Here is an 18,935-nt window from a genome sequence, read left to right on the forward strand (position 1 = left end):
GACTCATGGATACCCATAGAGTCCATTTTCCTTCACATATCTGGAGGTCAGAGGTCAAGGGACCCCTTTGAAAATGGCCATGCCAGTTTTTCCTCGCCAAAATTTAGAAAAAGTTGGAGCGTTATTTAACCTCCTCCACGACAAGCTATTACGACATGGTTGGTACCAATGTATTCCTTAGGTTTTTCTAGTTTCATATGATAGGAGTACCTTGACTCTGACTTTAACTTTGACAGCCCTAATGAATACATATTAAAGCTGAGTGGCTTTCATCTTTTCTAACTGCAGGACACTGATAGTTTGGATTCACAATAGTATTATTAACGTTATACGTCGTTGTTGCTGACAACATGCTGCATTATGTGCGGACTAGAGATGTTCAATGAATGCTTGCCACTGCAAAATGTCAAAGGAATCCTTTATCCTTGACCTGAATGAGGCAACAATGAGAAAACAATGAGGGGGATTATTTTTGCTGCGGGACAAGACGATTTGCAATTGTCAAATTAAAACCCAATTTGATTCTTTCCTTAATGTTTGGTACTACTGTGATACCGCTGTATAAAAGCTATATATTCTGGGTGGTGCCATGTGGTGGTTATTGGCACTAGTGTGCTGCAGCTATAGAGATGATGAATAACCACTTCATAGCTCTATATGTTGCTGCTCCATTATGGCTTCATTAGGCTCAGATATTAAAGTGGATCTTTTTATGTAGTGGTCAATCGGGAAATTAACTTTATTTTTTTTTCTTTGCCTAATCAATATGCCTCGCCTTTTTCTCCTTTTCATATTGCTTTCATCTAATTATCTGTTTTCACTTCTTTTCCATTCTTGCATCTCTTCTACGGCACACCTATAGTCCCTCTGTTTTCTTTGCTCTTTCATTTTTTCCCCTCCTCTTATCCATCCCCACACTCTCCCGAGTCTATCCTCCCTTCACTCTGTATTACTTCCTTCATTCTTCAATTTCTTCATTGTTTGCTCATTTGTTTCTTCATTTACGGCTTGCTTTCTTCTTGCGTTCAGTTAACCATTCCCTTTTGAATCACTCACTTTGCCTTCCCTCCCATCCCTCCCATCCTTCCTTGATCCGTTTCTCGCAGACATTCATATCACTTCCTCTTGAGATGCAAAGACACCAGAAATCATCTCGGCAAAAGCCTGCCTGGATGTGCTGAGTGCATTAACCTATAAGATAAATCTCAAAAAGCTCTACAACATTCAACAACCCACAATACACAGCAGCATACAGACAAATAGACGTATGCACACACAGTGAGGCACAGAGTATAAGCCCTCTGACAGGCTTTAGTACACTGAATTAATGATGTCTGTGTGCACAGAGCAGGTCTGCGGGGCAGGGAGGAGCGACAGCACGTATTTTAAATGCTGAAGGAAAGCCAAACATATATCAGAATACCCCAATAGAAACAAATCTATAGCAATGCTGCTATAGCCACGCTGAACGGGCATGTGAGTGTGCTTGATTGTTCGTGTGTTGTTTTAGCAGCACTGCAAAGCAAGATGAATGCCCTACAACTTTCTTTTTTATACTCCGTCCACAGGCGGGAATGAAAACTAAAGTGCAGTCAGAGCACAGAGCTTGCCTCATCTATTTGAATAGCTGTGATGGATGTTGTAAGTGTTAATGTGCGTGTGAATGTACGTTTGCGTGTGTGAGATACAATCGCATGTCGGCCTAGGGAAAACAAAGCAGTTTTTTTCCATTTTCGCTATTTGTTTTTCTATTAATCTTTTAATATGGATGCTGAAAGAGCCAAATTACGCTTCAGCACAACGCCACCAAACAATGATAAATAGTGAAAGAGATGTCTTTGTGTGACTGCTTGTGTGGCCGTGCAGATGTGCGTGTGTGTTTCGTCTAATGTGAAGTTTCCCTTCGCAGTTTTTCAGCTATCTTCAGATGGCTCGCAGCGTGTTATCGCTTCGATCTCTTCTCTGTTATACTTGCTAATTCTTTGTTGTTTGTCTCATTTGATTTGTTAGCCTTTTGCTCTGTGTTTTCCACCCCTGGGACGGCCGCAACAGTCCGGCCCTTTTTAAGGAGGGAAACTCTATTCAAGTGCGAGCCAAACTCAGAGCGCACACAGCAAACCTGCTGCTGTTGACGCTGAAATGAGATTTCAAGCAAATTCTCAAAAGCTAAGCATCTCTTTGTGACAAAAAGCCTCTTCAAATCAAACTGTTTTATGCTTATCGGCAAAAGATGTGCACGCTCACATAGCAAAGAGTATATCTTAGTGTGTACACAGAACAGATGTAGTGAGATAAAGATTCACTTCTGACAGTTTTTGAAAAGAAAAATAGATATTCTTAGTGGTGGCTGGCTGCTTTTCTCTTTAGCAGATAACTACATATTGCTTCACGAGTCAGAGAGACATCTGACAACTTTAGAAAGCCAGAGATGCACACTGCTAAACTTCAGATGTAAACTTTGTGTCTGTCTGGTCTTCACATAAAAAAAAGGCAATAATACAATTTTATAAGCCGAGGTCTCAAGCGGGAAAGAGCATTTCTCAGCTGGATCCCAGGCTGAAAGTGTTTATAACCTTTGGGCGAGACTATCGCTGAAATTGCAGCCTCTTAAAGACTCAAAATATGACACATACATACTTTCCACTGAGCTACAGAGCACCCCAGAAGTCAAGCATTTCTGTATTTAGGGAGCTTTTTCTATCTGTCCTCAATCCTGTTACCAGTTCAGTTCACATGGTTCTGAATATGTCTTCAATGCTGCCTCTCAAATATGTCTATGCCTACTTCTTCAGATTCAAAGAGGAATAGTGTCCACTTGATGGCTTTGAGTCTGCTGAGGTCACCGTAATGCGTGTTTTGTACAAGGTCGTATGTGTGTGTGTGTGTGTGTGTGTGCTTTGAGCTCCTGCAATGGCACCGCTATGCTATTCTGGCCTAATGCTAGTCATTTCATACCTTGACTGGATAGGAGCAGATACAGTTTTTGCACCAGCGAGAGGGCAGAGATTATGTGTGTGTTTATGTGTGGGAGCGTGCGCGTGTGTGTGTGTGTGCACGCAAGTCACTTTGCGAGTGTGTGTCTAAACATGTGCTGTGGGGCAAAATGCAAGATGATAGCAATGGAGAGGGGAGAGGAAATCGATGTGGGGGCATTTTGAAAGCTTCGAGAGACACGCACACACACCCGCACGCATACACGCACCCATACACACACAAAAACACACGCTCCCTATCTCCCCTGGCCTGCTGTGCAGCCATGACAAACTAGATACTTACTGTATCTTTGTGTGTGTTTTTGTGTGCACGTTTGGTAGACAAATACCAACCCCCTTTGACAAACTTCTCACTGCATGTACAGTTAAGTATCAGCACATAGTTTTTTGTATGAATGGCACAAAAACGAGCAAGGCATTTGGTGTGCAATAAGGACGCCAGGCCTGCTTTTGGCTACGTGGTGTACAAATTACAAGTAAAAAGGCTAAAATGCGTCTGGAATGTTCTTGCAATGTCATGCTGTTTATACGCCTTCCTGTGAGACCAAATTGAAGTGTGTGCATGCATTAGTGTATACAGGACTTTGTGCAAAACCAAGATCAATTGTAAGAAAGTGTCAGTTTCTATTTTAATGTATGTATTGTTGTTTGTGTTGTATTTTTTTTTAATGGACTTCGAGTCTGTCAATAAAGATGAATTGAATTGAAAAAAAATTTAAATTGAAAGAACTGGTAAAAAAAAAAAAAAGTGTTTAGGCCACAAAATAGCTGACATAATGTCACCCAGTTTAATGGCTTTAGAAAGCACTTTGCCTCAAAAATCATCCGTCGACTGTGTGTCTATTGGCATTTTGACACAAAATGGCGGGCCGGGCACACCAGCAGGAAATGGTAAGTGAACGCCTTTGACACCAAATGTCCAAATCCCTTTGAATCCCAATGAAATGCAATTAGTCATCTATCGACAGCCACGCTGTGCCAGTAACCCCCTTCACAATGCAGCTTTGCCATTAAATTGAAGCCCGAGATTTAACATTCCTGATCAGTGCGGCTCCACGAGGCCGCTGGGATGTTAATTTGAGCCACTGGAACAAGATCACAGAAGCCTACTGCATGAAATGTCAATCATAAGTCTCAGAAAGGACTTAGAGGATGTGAAATGGGCTGGTGCAAAGCTGTCCCATTTTTTTTTTTTTTTTATTTAAAACGCTTCGTTCTCATCTCCTCTGTCGCCATCTCTTCCGTTTCTTCAATAAGACATTCTGTGGTGAAAGCAGAGAAATTCAAATGGAAGTCCGAGTCAAGTCTCTAATGTTTCCGACTTAATATGTCTATGCCAACAGCATTGTCTCCTTTTTGGATTTCTTCCAGTGTAATAATAAGTGTAACAGGGGTTTATAGCAATCATTAATTCAAGGAAGAGAGACAAAAATACGGTTAAGACATATGTTCAAAGAAAAACTGTATTTTTCATTCAAACAGTGACATTAACTCAATCATTGCCTCATTGAAAACTAATTGAAATATAAAAATGAAATACGAAAACAAACAAAAACATACTGCAAGCCCAACTTTACAGCCAATAAAGTGGAAAAATAAACGTCTCAATCACGTTACAAAAATAATGAATAACAATAACTTAAAGGAATTCTCTTTATAAAATAAAATAAAATCAAGATTTAGAGACTCATTGCAAAGGTGTGGTCATAATTTCAACGAGATCTTTTCGTATGTGTCTACTTTTATTCAACAGTGCAGTTGCATCACAAGAATATCAACGTCTTTGCACTCAGTCTTGCACAATGAGGATGCATGATACGATAATGCCTCCATGACGGAACACTCTCGCAACTGGTGCAATGGTTGCTTTTGTGTCTGTAGAACTGAGAAAAAAACTGTGATGTCTTAGCGGCGGGCTCTTGCTTATCTTCTCCACTGCTGCTCTCAGGACGTGGAAATCGTTCCATCTCTGCTGCTGCAAGATCTGAAAGAAGATTATATTTTAGATTATAAATTAATGGATAGATAGCATATTATATTATAGATAATACACATATGGTGAGATTAAAAAAAATGCAATAACTTTATTATAGAACAGTCTCAGTAAAATGCGCCCACATGCATTTTCTTTCATTTCATTTCATTTCATTTCAATGGATTGTTTAATATTTATTTTTCTCAGAAACCTCCAGACTCCAACGCTATCCATAAGAGAATAAATCATTTTAAAATTATTTTATGTCAGAAGTTGTGCAAAAAAATCATGAAGTAGGGTGTAAAAAGTTTTTATAGCAGCATTACTCTGCAATAAGTGATGATAAAATATTGTACCCACCCAGTAGTTCCTCTTTAATCATCTGGTGCGAGGACGTCATGGCCGAGAAGCCAGAAGAGACAAAAGGATGGGTCCAGCAGAACGGACAGCATGTAGACTGTGTCTCCAACATCTGGCTCAAAAACATCTGCAAACTCTTTGTGGCCCATTGATGATAGACACAGCTATTCACGTCCTTGGGCCTCGAGAAGACTGTTGAGTCTGTGATTTTCCAAATGAGTGATGGCTTCCACAAGCCGTGAAGTTGAACTCCATCTGACTGATGTCGCTGAGGGGCTACTGCGGTTGGCACCATATTCTGCCTCAAAAGCTTCTTTCAACCCGCAGATGGAGTGAAGCAGACAGCAAAATGTCTTCACCTGTTCAGTATGTTTATTTCTTTCAGCCCATTAGGAACAACTAGCTGCAATGTATGTGCAAAACACCGCAGGCAATGTTTTCTCCAGGTACTTTTTAATGGATTCCACGTCAGCTTGGTAATTATTTCCTCTTCTCATAGGCTGGGGTCTTCCAGGTCTTCTTTCTCACTTTCAGCCAAGGCAACAGAGGGAAAACAGACCGTGGAGGCCCTCTTTATATTAGAAGCATCTTCACAGATGATATGAGTCTCTGATTTAATTCATAGTTATTACCGTGTGTTTAAATGTAGCACTTTTTCTCTCTTTGTTGTGGGATCCAGTGAATCTATCTGTCACAGTTTAGAAGAACAAACTTAAGTTTTGACCTTCGGATTTTGGCAAGAGTAGCTTGTGAAAGATAAGGTGTGCAAAAGTAAGCAGGCCAACCCTGTTATTCTAATGTGTCAAATAAATCTAGACACATGTAATGCTGCTCATCTCATTTTCAAGTTGAAACTACAGAACATTGATATCTAGACATTGATAAAGAAACTTTAGTGTTTAAAGGCCTTCACACACCGCGGGCGTTTGTTTTTTGTTGTTGATGCGATTAATTCACACGTCAATATACTTTTTTGAACTATTATTTTTGTTATAAGTACTTTCACACATAATGTGAAGATTACGCGGCAAAAAAGCGGTATAATTTTTTGCGTAGTGAGGTAAATTTTTTCTGAGCTTTCGCACCACGAATAAAGGCATCAACCAATCACTTTGTGCGGAACGGACATATTCAAAACACAGGGACAACACGGACGCTCCATAGTCTGAACCAAGACAGCAAACTTTATTGCTCCTTTCAACCTTGACAAATTCAGCGCAGACCAAATCCACACCGTTCTTATCTTTCACAATAAAAGCCCTAGACATATTCACAGCATAACTTTTAACCAGAAGCAAATATACCCAGAGAATTTCGCTAAAAGGAAAATAAAATAGCTTACAGTAGCTATACAACAATTTACCTCAGACAGACTGCCAGACGCTGCTCTGGGTCAATAGGATCCTGGTAGTTTGTCCTGACTGTGCAAATCTATGGAACCTTTTATTGAAAAAGTGTTGCAACTGTCGCAAATTCACATCGCTGGCGATATGAATAGTTTTGATGCAAAAATATTCGCGGGCAAGTACTTTGCATTTTCGTGTTGTTTTTCGTCACGGCCCCGATGTGTAAAGGCCTTAAGTGTGGTGTTTCTGTCCACTGAGTAACTAGTAAATGCACCACATTTTTGTGTGTGCATATGTTCAGGATTGTGAAAGAGTTTTTGAATGTGTGCAGCTACACACTCAACACTGAAATACATATTGTTTACCCATTTCACTAACACCATTGGGTAACCCTTTGTGTGTGAATTTGTACTTTTAAGAGAGTTAAACGCTCATATTTGCAAGAATGTTTTTTAGAAAAAGAAATGAAGAGATAAAGAGATAGAGAGAGTATGTCTCTGTGTGTGCGTGAAGAGCTTGTGTTTTGTCAACCCTGAAAATGGGTGATTTGGTTAAACAGAGGTTTATAATGGACATAATTATTGCACACACCAATTACCTTAAATAAATGATTGCTCTCTCTTGCAATCACACAAAGTAGTGCACCATAATCGGGAAGGCAATTGACTGTTGCTGGTGTGTGCATCTGCATCAGTGTGTGTGTGTGTGTGGTGACAGGTTGCATCCAGTGCTATCAGACCGACCGCTGGATTAAACCTCACACTAGGCTAGATAAAGAGTGTGAGTGCGAGACAGAATGAGAGGGACAAACATAGAGAGAAACGACTCCCATGCACACACACAGAAAATCACTTAGATGTATCTTACATTTGAGCTCCAAGCGAATGAAGTCGGTGTTGCCCAGGTTCTCCAGAAAGACGCCGTAAGGCGCGCTGGTCTTGAAATAGAAGGAGATGTCGGCGCTGGTCTCACCCTGGAAGGTGGCAAAGTGCAGGTAGGATGACGGGGTGGTGAAGGATGCAGCGTTCCAGTAGTTATCTGTGGAGAAACAGATGGAATTACAACTCACGCACCTACTGTACCCTCCATCAGCACTGTGGCAAACACTATAACCCATTCTTATCTGATGAGCTGCAGAATAAATTCATTGTAGAAATTATTCAAATGGTTATGCATCCATTTTCTTTTCATTCCACAGAGCTATCAATCTATTCAGGATAAAACAGTGTTATCTCACGTCCATTGTCTAATACGGCTCATTTAATATCTCCTCAGTAAAAATGTCTTCATCACCTAAAACTCTATTTCTGTGCAGAGGTTTTAACGCAGCCCGTAATTTCCTGCAACTTCAATAATACTCAATAGAAAGTTGATCATATCAGAATAGCATTGAGAGAGAGAGAGAGACTATCTCTTTTCTTCTAAACGAGGACCTGAGAAGGGGACAAGGGTACACGGATAGAGTGCTGCGGGATTTTTGATAACAACTTTTCTAATGACTTTTGTGAAGCGAAACCAGCGGCCGCTAATGAAGACAAAGTAGCGGCACGCTAAACAGCTGCTGATGAATTATCAGACTGTGGTTGATGAAGTGACTTCTCTGCTGTCCCCTCTCCTCTCCTCTCCCCTTGCCATGTCTCTGTCTCACTCCTATCACTCAGGGAAGATGAAGACTAGGGAGGAAAAAAGAGGACTTTGTACGATCAAGATTTCTAGATAAATGACAAATACTCATCCATTAGAAAATCTGTTGCTGAATAACAGTGGTGTCAAGTAACTACGGATATTTACTCAAGTAGTGCACTTAAGTACAACTTTGAGACAGTTGTATTTTACTTGAGTATTTCCATTTTCTGCTACATTATACTTCTACTCCACTACATCTCAGAGGTACATATTGCACTTTTTATTCCACTGAAATTATTTGATACCTTCACTTACTAGTTAATTTGCAGATTCAGATTATTTGTACAAAATTCAATCAACAAATAAATGACGATATATTATTATGGATAAAGATAGCACATTTATTGAACCCTTGGTGAAATTCAACATAATAAAATAAATTAGAGCTGTCAAAGTTAAGGCGATAATAACGTTAATTCAAATGAGTTTTAACGGCACTAATTGATCTTTCGGAGGTTGTAGCGGGCTCAGTTTTAAAGCTAGAGGATACTGGCATCATATGAAACTAGAAAACCTAATGAATCCATTGGTACCAACCACTTCATACTAGTGTGTCGCAATGGAGGCTAAATAACGCTCCAAATCTGCGCTAAAATTTGGCGAGGAAAAACTGGCATAGCCATTCTCAAGGGGTCCCTTGACCTCTGACCTATATAGATAGATATAGATATGTGAATGAAAATGGATTCTATGGGTACCAACGAGTCTTCCCTTTAAAGACATGCCCACTTTATGATAATCACATGCAGTTTGGGTCAAGTCATAGTCAAGGCAGCACACTGACACACTGACAGCTGTTGTTGCCTGTTGGGCTGCAGTTTGCCATGTTGTGATTTGATCATATTTTTTATGCCAAATGCAGTACCTGTGAGGGTTTCTGGACAATAGTTGTCATTGTTTTGTGTTGTTAATTGATTCCAATAATAAATATATACACACATTTGCATAAAGTAATCACATTTGCCCACTCCCATGTTGAAAAGAGTGTTAAATAGTTGACGAATCTCCGTTTAAGGTACATTTTGAACAGATAAAAAATGTGCGATTAATTTGCAATTAATCGTGATTAACTATGGACAGTTATGCGATTAATTGCAATTCAATATTTTAATCAATTGACAGCCCTAAAATAAATATAAAATATATAAATAAATAAATGAGCTCCACCTTTGCCAACTGCAACACTGAAGTGATGAACACATTAATGCATCAATAATTACAGTACAATAATATATATTATTTTGCATATCGAGTACTTTTACTTTTTGTTCTTTAAGTATATTTCGATGCAAATACTTTTAATCTTTTACTTAGGTAAAAGTTTGAATGAAGTTTTTTACTTGTAACAGAGTATTTTTTCACTGTGGTTTAATTTAAGTAAAAGATCTGAGTACTTCCTACACCACTGCTGAATATCCCATTGAGCAACTAATCAGTTAATTGACTTATCATTTTAACACCCCGTTGCTTCCTTTCGAGTGTACTGATGTATGCGTGCATATGCGTTCACATGTGTTTGTTTATGTGAGGGCATGGCTCTAAGTGTAGGTATGCACCAGTGTCCACGCATCTCTGTGCGTGTGTGTGTGTCCTGGCTCAGTGCGATAAGCGCTCCCCCAATGACAGGGCTGAGCTTCTCCCCTCTCCTCCTTGCCTAACATCCTGTCACCAGGGGCAAGGGCAGATAGCGGCCAAGCGCACACACTGGCACACACAAACACACGCGACCCCCTACTGATGCTGCCTTTGTGATTAGTGTGTTTGAAGTTGGAATACTGTTCATTTCTCTACGGGAGGCACAGCCAATTATTGAACGGGGTTAATTGAGGACTAAACAGGAGGAAGTCTGCAGAGGCCACAGAAACAAATAATTATGTTGAATATGTTGTAGCATCATAGCATGAAGGGCCACATAGTTGGTGACACTCAGATGTAAAACCACTGATTACAAAGGAATTGTTTTGATGATTGCAGCATATGCAGAGGCTCAAATGTACAATAAGGATGGTGTTTCACAAGAAATAACCAAATAGTTACTGGAGTAGACACAAAGAATTCACTCTTTTGTGTATACTGCACAAACACAATCAGCCCTCACAATACAAATGCGACATCACAAATACGGTACATAACCAACATACAACAAGTCTCATGTGCTCTGATATCTATTTGTATGCGCTGAATGAGACCCTAAGAGCTTCGAGCAAGAGAGTAAAAAAGAAGGTTGACAAAGACATAGAAGCAAGAAGGACACAAGGATATAGAAATACAGCCTGGAGGCGAGTCACGCTTCAGAAGGAGGGAGAGAGAACAAGAGGAAAAGAGTGGAAGTGGGAGGAGGTTAGAGAGAGAAAGAGCTCAAAGGGGGATTCTGTGGTGTGAGAAGCAAAGGAGAACAAAACATTAGGGGGTTGACAGATACTGAGTGTTGGAGAGAAAACAGTGCTAGAGGAATAAACATGGGAGCCAAATCATAAACCTCTGATTGCCCCGGTGCCAGATCCACAGATGCAACTGGTTGGCTAGGCTCTGTGGCACATTTATCACTCCCATATTGAAATGTTTATCAAACAAATGTTTCAAAAACTGATCCAGCACATAAATGTCTGACTGAGAAAGCACAAATATTAAACTGGGAGTCATAATGTCTGATGTCTTAAAGCTGGAGACTAACTTTTAGCAAATATAATAAAAAGTTATTTTTTATAAAACGGTCACTATATCCTGACAGTAGTACATGAGAAAAAATCATGTTCCTCTGTGTCCTTCTGTGGTCGGCATTTGCAAGATGTAACCACACCCGAAGGTGAACAACCAATCAGAGCAGAGCAGTCTCTACCACAGCTGTCAATCACTGCTCTTGAAACTCGTGAACTTTGATCAAACTGTCAAACTAGGCAGCGCTGATCAAATATAAATCAATATTCTGTTACTGTAATGCCTATTTCTCGCATAAACAGTTTTCATAAACTTCTTGTACTGTACTCTTTAGCTGTAAAATGAGAAAGTTTGCTCCGGCTGGTGGGCGGTGCTTGGTATTTCCTCAACTGATCTCAACATGGCTGCTGGGTCACAAACTGTCTCATTTTACAGCTAAACAGTCGACTACAAGATGTTTCTGAAAACATTTGAGGAGAGAAATAGGCATTACAGTAACAGAATATTGATTCATATTTAATCAGCGCTGCCTAGTTTGACCGTTTGACCGGAGTTTGAGAGTGATTGACAGCTGCTCAGAGACGGCACGCTCCAGCTCGGCTCTGATTGGTTGTTTTCTCCGGTCTATGAAATCTTGCAGAAGCCATTAGGAGCACCGGAGGACACCGGAGGACACCGGAGGACACAGAGGCACATGTTTTTTTTTACTGTCAGGATAAAGGGACAGTTTTAAAAAAATAACTTTTCATCATATTTGCTCAAAGTTACCGACTGCAGCTGTAAAAGCAAGGGAAAAAAAGTCAAAAATTAGTTTGATATGAACTGAGCTGCATGCCACACCAAACAGCCTTGGACGACAGACAGCCCATCCATGTGTTGCTATAGCCTCCTGTGTGCAATCAAGCCATTTCCCTTATGTATACATATGTATAAGACTTACAGTACACAGAAACAAGAAACTAGAAAGCCTTTTAGGAACCTTGTCAATGTTTAGCGAGGTGCACTTCAAAGACAGGCGGTTTTCTTGACAAGCCATTCTTCCTCGTCTAATTACTTCTCAAGGTGACGCCAATGCAGACATTTTCATGCTGTTGTCACTTCTTCTCCTTCATGCCCTTGGTCTCATTGTGTGGTGCACTATTGTAGACAATACAGCTTACCCAAGAGTATCTCAGATCTACTTTCAGGATGTATATGGCCTCTGCTGCTGAGCTACACGATAGTCAGACGCTTCAGAAGCAGAATAATGGTTGATTTTCTTTCTTCTTTCAAAGTTTAGACCAAATGTTTTATGTACTCAAGAGTCTTCAGTTGCTTGGTGGTGGCCTCCAATATGTCCTACCCCAATGCAGCTTACATTAAACCACTATTTGAAAGACTTCACATTGTTTACAAGGACTGAGTGTAGCATACAACTAAAAAAACATAGCAAACCACTGCTTTCTGGATGAGAGAACGGCCATCAGTTAGCAGCCTTTAATAATACAAAACCCAGCGAGTGCCCACGGCCCACATGCTGATTGAGGACATACACGACACAACAATTGACACTTTGTCAACATCAGGCGTGTACAGCTTTTATGCTCTGGTTTGTTGGTGCAGTGACCATGGAGCTTAGAATAAAGACCTTTTCAAACTTGACAACATGAACACTGTAAATGGGCTCCTTTGTATTTCCTGCTCCATTGTTTGTTAATGCAGTAGCTGACAGGAAGTAAACTTGGACCAAAGCTGTTGCCCCAGCAACAGAATGGCAATGAAAGGGTCTATAGCAATGACTCACAGTTTTCAAGGAGGAAAGAATGGGGGTATGTTTGATGTATAGCTACTTGCTTTGTCTCAAATTGGATACCTCCATTAGTACACTTCCATGTAGTACACTGTGCACACTATGTACTTACTTGCCTAGTGTATGAATTTCGACAGGGTAGTAATATAGGCTGTTGTGTACTCACAAGAAGTAAAAATCACGAGTGTAACCAAGAAAAACTGAGCACATCTGCAGCCACCCCAAACTCTTATCTTTTTTTTTGCCCTTCAGATGTTCTTCACAGATACTGTAGATGTTTCTTTACCAGCATGTTGTGGATATCTCTTGGACCCATCAACTCATTTGACTGAAGCATGGTGTTGCATAAAACACTGTAAACAGCTGCTGACCTCTGGATCAGACCACAGGGACTGCAAACCCACTGAACTGTTGAGGCTGACATGATGTGAGATACAATTTGAGGTGAAGTTGGGGTCTGGAAGCCAACTAGATGATTCATCTGTCTATGCTTGACCAGATGGGTTATGTGCCAGTACCAGCAGATGGTAAGGATGACTGACTGCACTGTCTCAGGTCATTAACAAGGACATTTTCAGGCACACACACAAACAAACACACATATAAATACATGTGCATACACTTTGAAAACACAAATGTATGTACACTGTTGGCTACAGGCAGAATAGACTACACTTACTGCCACAATAGCTCATGTTAATAACCTCATCATCACACATACTGCATGTACATTACACACAGTGTGTGAACTGGATTATCACTGTAGTTCGTGACATTCAGGATCTCAGGAGCATTTATTACTGTTTACTGGAGCAAACATGAGCTGTGCAATCTCATTTAACTTTTCCACTTCCGCTACTTCTTCTGCTGCCTACTTCAGGTGTTTTATCAAAGGACTAAGAATAGTTTCATCTACCAAGAGTGACAGCAGTTTCAATTTTGAAGGTGATGCACATGTGCCCCTAAGGGCATGGCTGAGTTATCGTTGTTCAAAACATAACACTTGAACATATATAGAAAACGGAAACGTGTGGGACTGTGGCACAACACGCATCTACTTCTTCAGTGCTCATTTCTAAATTGCCATTGAGACCTGGGTTTCATCTCATCTGCGTGCAATTGAGCTTTCTGAGGCGAGTAATTTTATGGTCTAGGTTCTGTATTTTTACAGTAAATATGGCATTTGAAACTTCAAGTAATTAGTTTTTGTCTGTCATTTGAGACCTGCAAAGCGGTAATCAATCTCACTGTATAATTAAGTTGCTTGTCATACATTTTTGGCATTAACCTTCAGAGATGTAATCATATTCATGGGGATGTGACAAGAAATACAAGTTTATCAAAGACAGAAATGAAAATAAGTTTAATTGAATTCTTTATTTTCTTTAAATTATTTCTAGTGTATAAATAATCATTAGAGGGAGGAATACATATAAACTGTGTTTTTTTAATTTTAATTTTTATATTTAATGCTATGGTAAAAACTATATGAACATGTTATTTTGGGTAAAAACATCCACCAAGTGGTACACACATGTCCATATCCATACTATATGATGGGGATTAGAAACAATCTTGTAATTATCTTTGAATTGACCTTTCCATTTATAGCTTTGTTCACTGTTTTTGAGTACCTGTTTGGTCTATTGAATCATTAAAATGTCGGCAGCCACATAGGGAACAGGGTCAAGGTGGATGGGTGGGTCTAAAAATACCGGCCCTTCGCCCAGGAGACCAGCGTTTGTGTCCCCTGTGGAACCAGAAGTTAACATTGATGTATTTGTCACATAACTTATGTACTAAAGTGACGCCACTTCCGCAGTTATTTTAACCCAAAACCTCAATCTTTTCCTAAACCTAACCAAGTCAATTTTTTTCCAAAACCTAACTAAGAAGTTTTGTTGCCTAATCCTAACCATTCAATCTTTTCCTAAGCATAACTAAGTCATTTTATTTCCTAAACCTATGGAAGTTGTTTCCTGTAAAGACAGAAGTTTATTTTGAAAAGGCTGTATGCATGTAACGAGCGGAAATTGACACGTGTTGCTGGTAGTAGGAAAAGGAATGAAAACGGAGGATTCACTTTTTCGTAAGATAAAAGAGAATACAATGACTTGTAATATCATGCATTTACAATATCAATGTAAAACGGAAACATAATTTTTATATGTTAGCAGAAAGTTACTGAAGCATGGTCCAAATGTTAAAAAAAGGATTTTATGTATACCACACATCCATAATTGCTCATTCTTACTGCAAGAAGACGCCGACCACCATAGTTACAGTAAACAATGTCCAGTGACAAGCTCAGAAAATAGTCAAAGTAACAGAGTAGAAGACTAAAATGAGGATAAAACACAAATGGACTGCGGATTATGCACCAGATCTCCTTAATTTAGTAAAAAAAACAAAAACAAAACACCAACAACAACAAGAAATAGTTAAACTAAAAAGTACTTGTGTTACAAATGGTATTTTTTAAATCAGGCTTTTACCCACATTTTTACATTTAGATTTTCCATCTGTTTACGCCTAAAATTCACAATGAACAGATAAACTCACAGACTTTATAAAAACAAAAGTAATCAAGCCCTAGGTAATGCACACCAGACCCTAAATGTTTTCATGACAAATCAGTTACAAAGACATTATATGTGGGCATAGGGACAGTGACTAATGGGTACAAACCAATTTTGAACTTTTCATAGGTGACCCTTGTAAGCTTTCATTTGTGGTCAGTCATGAGGCCGAGCATGTCTCATGGCAGGTGCATTACATTATAATAATAGCACATGCTGCTTCGCTTCATTCGCTGTCATTTATTTTCATCCCCATCTATTAAAATGTCCAAACCCTTTTAACATCAATAAATGGGACTAATTCCTCTCTGTCTGCCTGCGACTGTATAGGCTGCCATTAAAAGTAGCCATGGAAATGGGCTTCATTAATGCTGGAGCACGTACACACACACAGAAAGTTGCACACATGCTTGCTCTTGTGCCCACCACAGAAAGACAGACGGAAACACACACACACACACACACAGACGCGTGCACATGCGCATACATACACACAGTACCTCCTTACTAAAACTTTCCCTGACTGCCCAAGACATTAGTCATTTGCCTATGAAAACCCATTATATGGCAGCCAATCATCATTGCTCTTACTGAGACAGAGCTCCATGCAGAGTATGAGAAGCATCAATCATACACGGAGTACCAATTCACGTGTGAAATTTTTAATATATGTTTAATATGCCTTAATGGGCCAATATATAATGTATTCTCCTTGTTCCGGTGTCTTGGCCAGCACTATTGCAAACATACCTCAAAGTCGTCTTCATTTTAAAGTTAGTTTGTTAATTTGGTCACTCAATATGAAAGAGGATAACTCTCTTTGTCTCTCACACACACTCACACACACACACAGTGGATAATAGAGTAATACAAAGAGAATATGTCTCTTTCCAAGTGACAGAGGGATCCATCTTTAGTAATTGTGTCTGCCATACTGCTACATGATAATGCCACACACACAAACAGATGTGATGTCACGGGTCATTAAATCATGGTTTGTTTGTATGTTGGCAGCTCCGTGATGAAGGGACATTAGTGAGAGTGGCACCAGATTGGGGATGAGGGGACCGTGATGAGTGCGACACCGGTGAGGAGCGAGGGCCAGGTGTTCTGTCATGTTCCGCACCCTCGACAGAACCAGGCCACTTCCTGTCTCCTGGATGAAAGGAGGGACGGACTGAGAATTAAAAATCTATGAACGAGAGTAAACCATATTCTTAGATATATCCCCTTTGTGGCTTTAAATGCAGCACAGTCTATCTGTAAAACACGCAGTATGCACATATCTGCACTCACAGTCCACTGAGATCGCATAGCTCCACTCTATTATCCCCTTTACTATGAAAAATGAGCAGTCAATAGATAATATATGAAGCATTATCATCGTAATGATCACGCTGCCATGCACTGAAGATTAAATCCATGTTTGCTTTTTCCTCTCCGCAGGATATTACTTTCCACAAAAACCTCGCTGGTACTTTTTTTACGTTCCACAGCAGATACCGACATTACTTCCTCTATGCTGTTTTAATCTATTTCGTCTAAGGAGATGGAAAAAGTAAAGAGAGAGCATGAGGGAGGCAGAGGCAATCTCAAAAGACAAAACCACTTGATAGAGGAATTCATACGATTCTGTTCTGAATCCTCTCGACGGGTAACACATATGGGAAGTCGGAATCAGACTGAGGCTGCTTTCACAGCTGTGGTTTGGTTCCAGGCTGAAGAAAAACATGATGCATTGCCTTTTACTGTAGTTGTAGTCTGTTTCGTGCTCAGGTCACAATCAGGAGGGATGAGAGAAAAGACCCCTGAAGACGCCTGATGCATATTAAACAGACAAATCAGCTTCTTGGCTTCTGGCGGCCTCCAGAGAGCCTCCGAACAGATTGTACTCTGGGCCGCAAAAAGACTTAAGTGCAACACATGCCGGCTGTGTAGCGTTGCGTCAATTGACGCCAATAGCATACACCAGACGCACCATACAGACAGAATTAGGGCTGCACAATTAATCAGAATTTTATCGAAATCACAATATGGCCTACTACAATTTTCAAATCGCAGGATTTTATATACTTGCAATATTTGTTAAATGCAAAATATGTGTCAAAATACCATCTTAAATTAAATATTGTGGTGCTGCAGAGATGTCTTCCTTCTAATCATATTCTATAGGCTTAAGAAAACATCTTTGATTGGTACAGATCCGTGCAAAAAATCACACCATAATTATTTTAATGTTTTTCAATGAAAATGAGAATAATGATTTCAAAATGATCACATCTTCTGAAATCGCAAATCATATCGCAATATTAGTCAAAATAATTGCATTAGATCGATACAAAATCGTTCTAACCTTAGACAGAATAAGCAGTTAATCCGGGGTTGCAAATATTATAAAATTGCTGTGCCAGCCCGCGTCATCTTCAAGTTGTCTTGCTCAAAGAAAACAACGGTTGAGGGTGATTTTCCAGCCCTACAGCTACTGAATATCCCCTTGTAATGGGAGCTATTGCTTATGGTTGTGTGGCTTTACATCACTACGATAAGGTTTCCATTATCTATTTGACTTTCTTGAGTTTGTGTGAAAGCCCACTCAGATTCAGAATGAGAAATGTTTAATTTAGCCAAGTATAACAGATGCTTCAGGAATGTGATGCATCTAATTCATGCCGACCCAACAGAAAAAAAACACACACACTGCAGGACTGACACGCCTCAGGACAAAATGAAACAACACAGGCTCACGAGTTAGGAGGAAAGAGAGGCGGTCAACGTGATGGAGCGGCAGAATCTGTTCGTGTCTTCCAGTTGACCCAAAGTCCCACAGAGAGCAGTGCGCCAACACTGATTAGAAGAATAGACAGGAAGAGAAACAACAAGGATTCTCAGGGTGTGTTGGTGTGTGTGTGTGTTTCTGCAGTAGCCTGATCTGATATCTGATGTTTACCTGAGAAACAACCAAAACTACAAAACTACCAGATAAAAGAGAATAAAAGGATAAGAGGAGTGTTTAGAGGCAAAGTCTCTGGATAGAGTTCAGATACCTTTATCTGGCCACACACATACATAATCACAAATTCATGCCTACAGACACAAAAACACATGAAGTGCACTTAAACCACACACACATACACACACAGTCATTTTTCACAGCAGAAAGACAAGTCAAGATAAAGCAACTGTTTCTCTGAATGATCAGCACGATGTGAGTATGAGCAATGTGTTATTTTCCCACTCAAACGTCGCCCCAGAATAACAATGTGCCCAATTGTACTCCGCTATGCATGAAGTGTTTCCTCTTGTTCTCTCTCACGATAGCTATTAATTAAAACCCCGTTCAAACCATCAGCAACAAATTCTAATCATCAAAAGAGGTTTGTTACTTTCCAAAAGTTTGGCTAACAATGTCTGAATGCATTGTACACTAAGACATACTGACAGTGTTTCATTTCCGCTGGGATCAGGGATGAAAATAGATGATTTTTGCAAAAGAATAAACTCCTCAAAAACTGAACTATTGCCACCACCTCACTAACTGTACAGCTGTAC

At 39.9% G+C, this 18,935-nt stretch overlaps 1 protein-coding gene across 1 annotated transcript in view; it reads right to left on the minus strand.

Moving 5' to 3' along the window:
• Positions 1 to 18,935, minus strand: part of cntnap2a (contactin associated protein 2a) — a 396,601-nt gene that overhangs the window by 43,089 nt on the left and 334,577 nt on the right. The window contains exon 21 of the mRNA XM_037756451.1: positions 7,542 to 7,712. Within this exon, the coding sequence (XP_037612379.1) occupies positions 7,542 to 7,712 (171 nt within the window). The remainder of the gene's footprint in view (positions 1 to 7,541; positions 7,713 to 18,935) is intronic.

The sequence above is a fragment of the Sebastes umbrosus genome, chromosome 21 (genome assembly GCF_015220745.1).
Source record: "Sebastes umbrosus isolate fSebUmb1 chromosome 21, fSebUmb1.pri, whole genome shotgun sequence".
NCBI lineage: Eukaryota > Metazoa > Chordata > Actinopteri > Perciformes > Sebastidae > Sebastes > Sebastes umbrosus.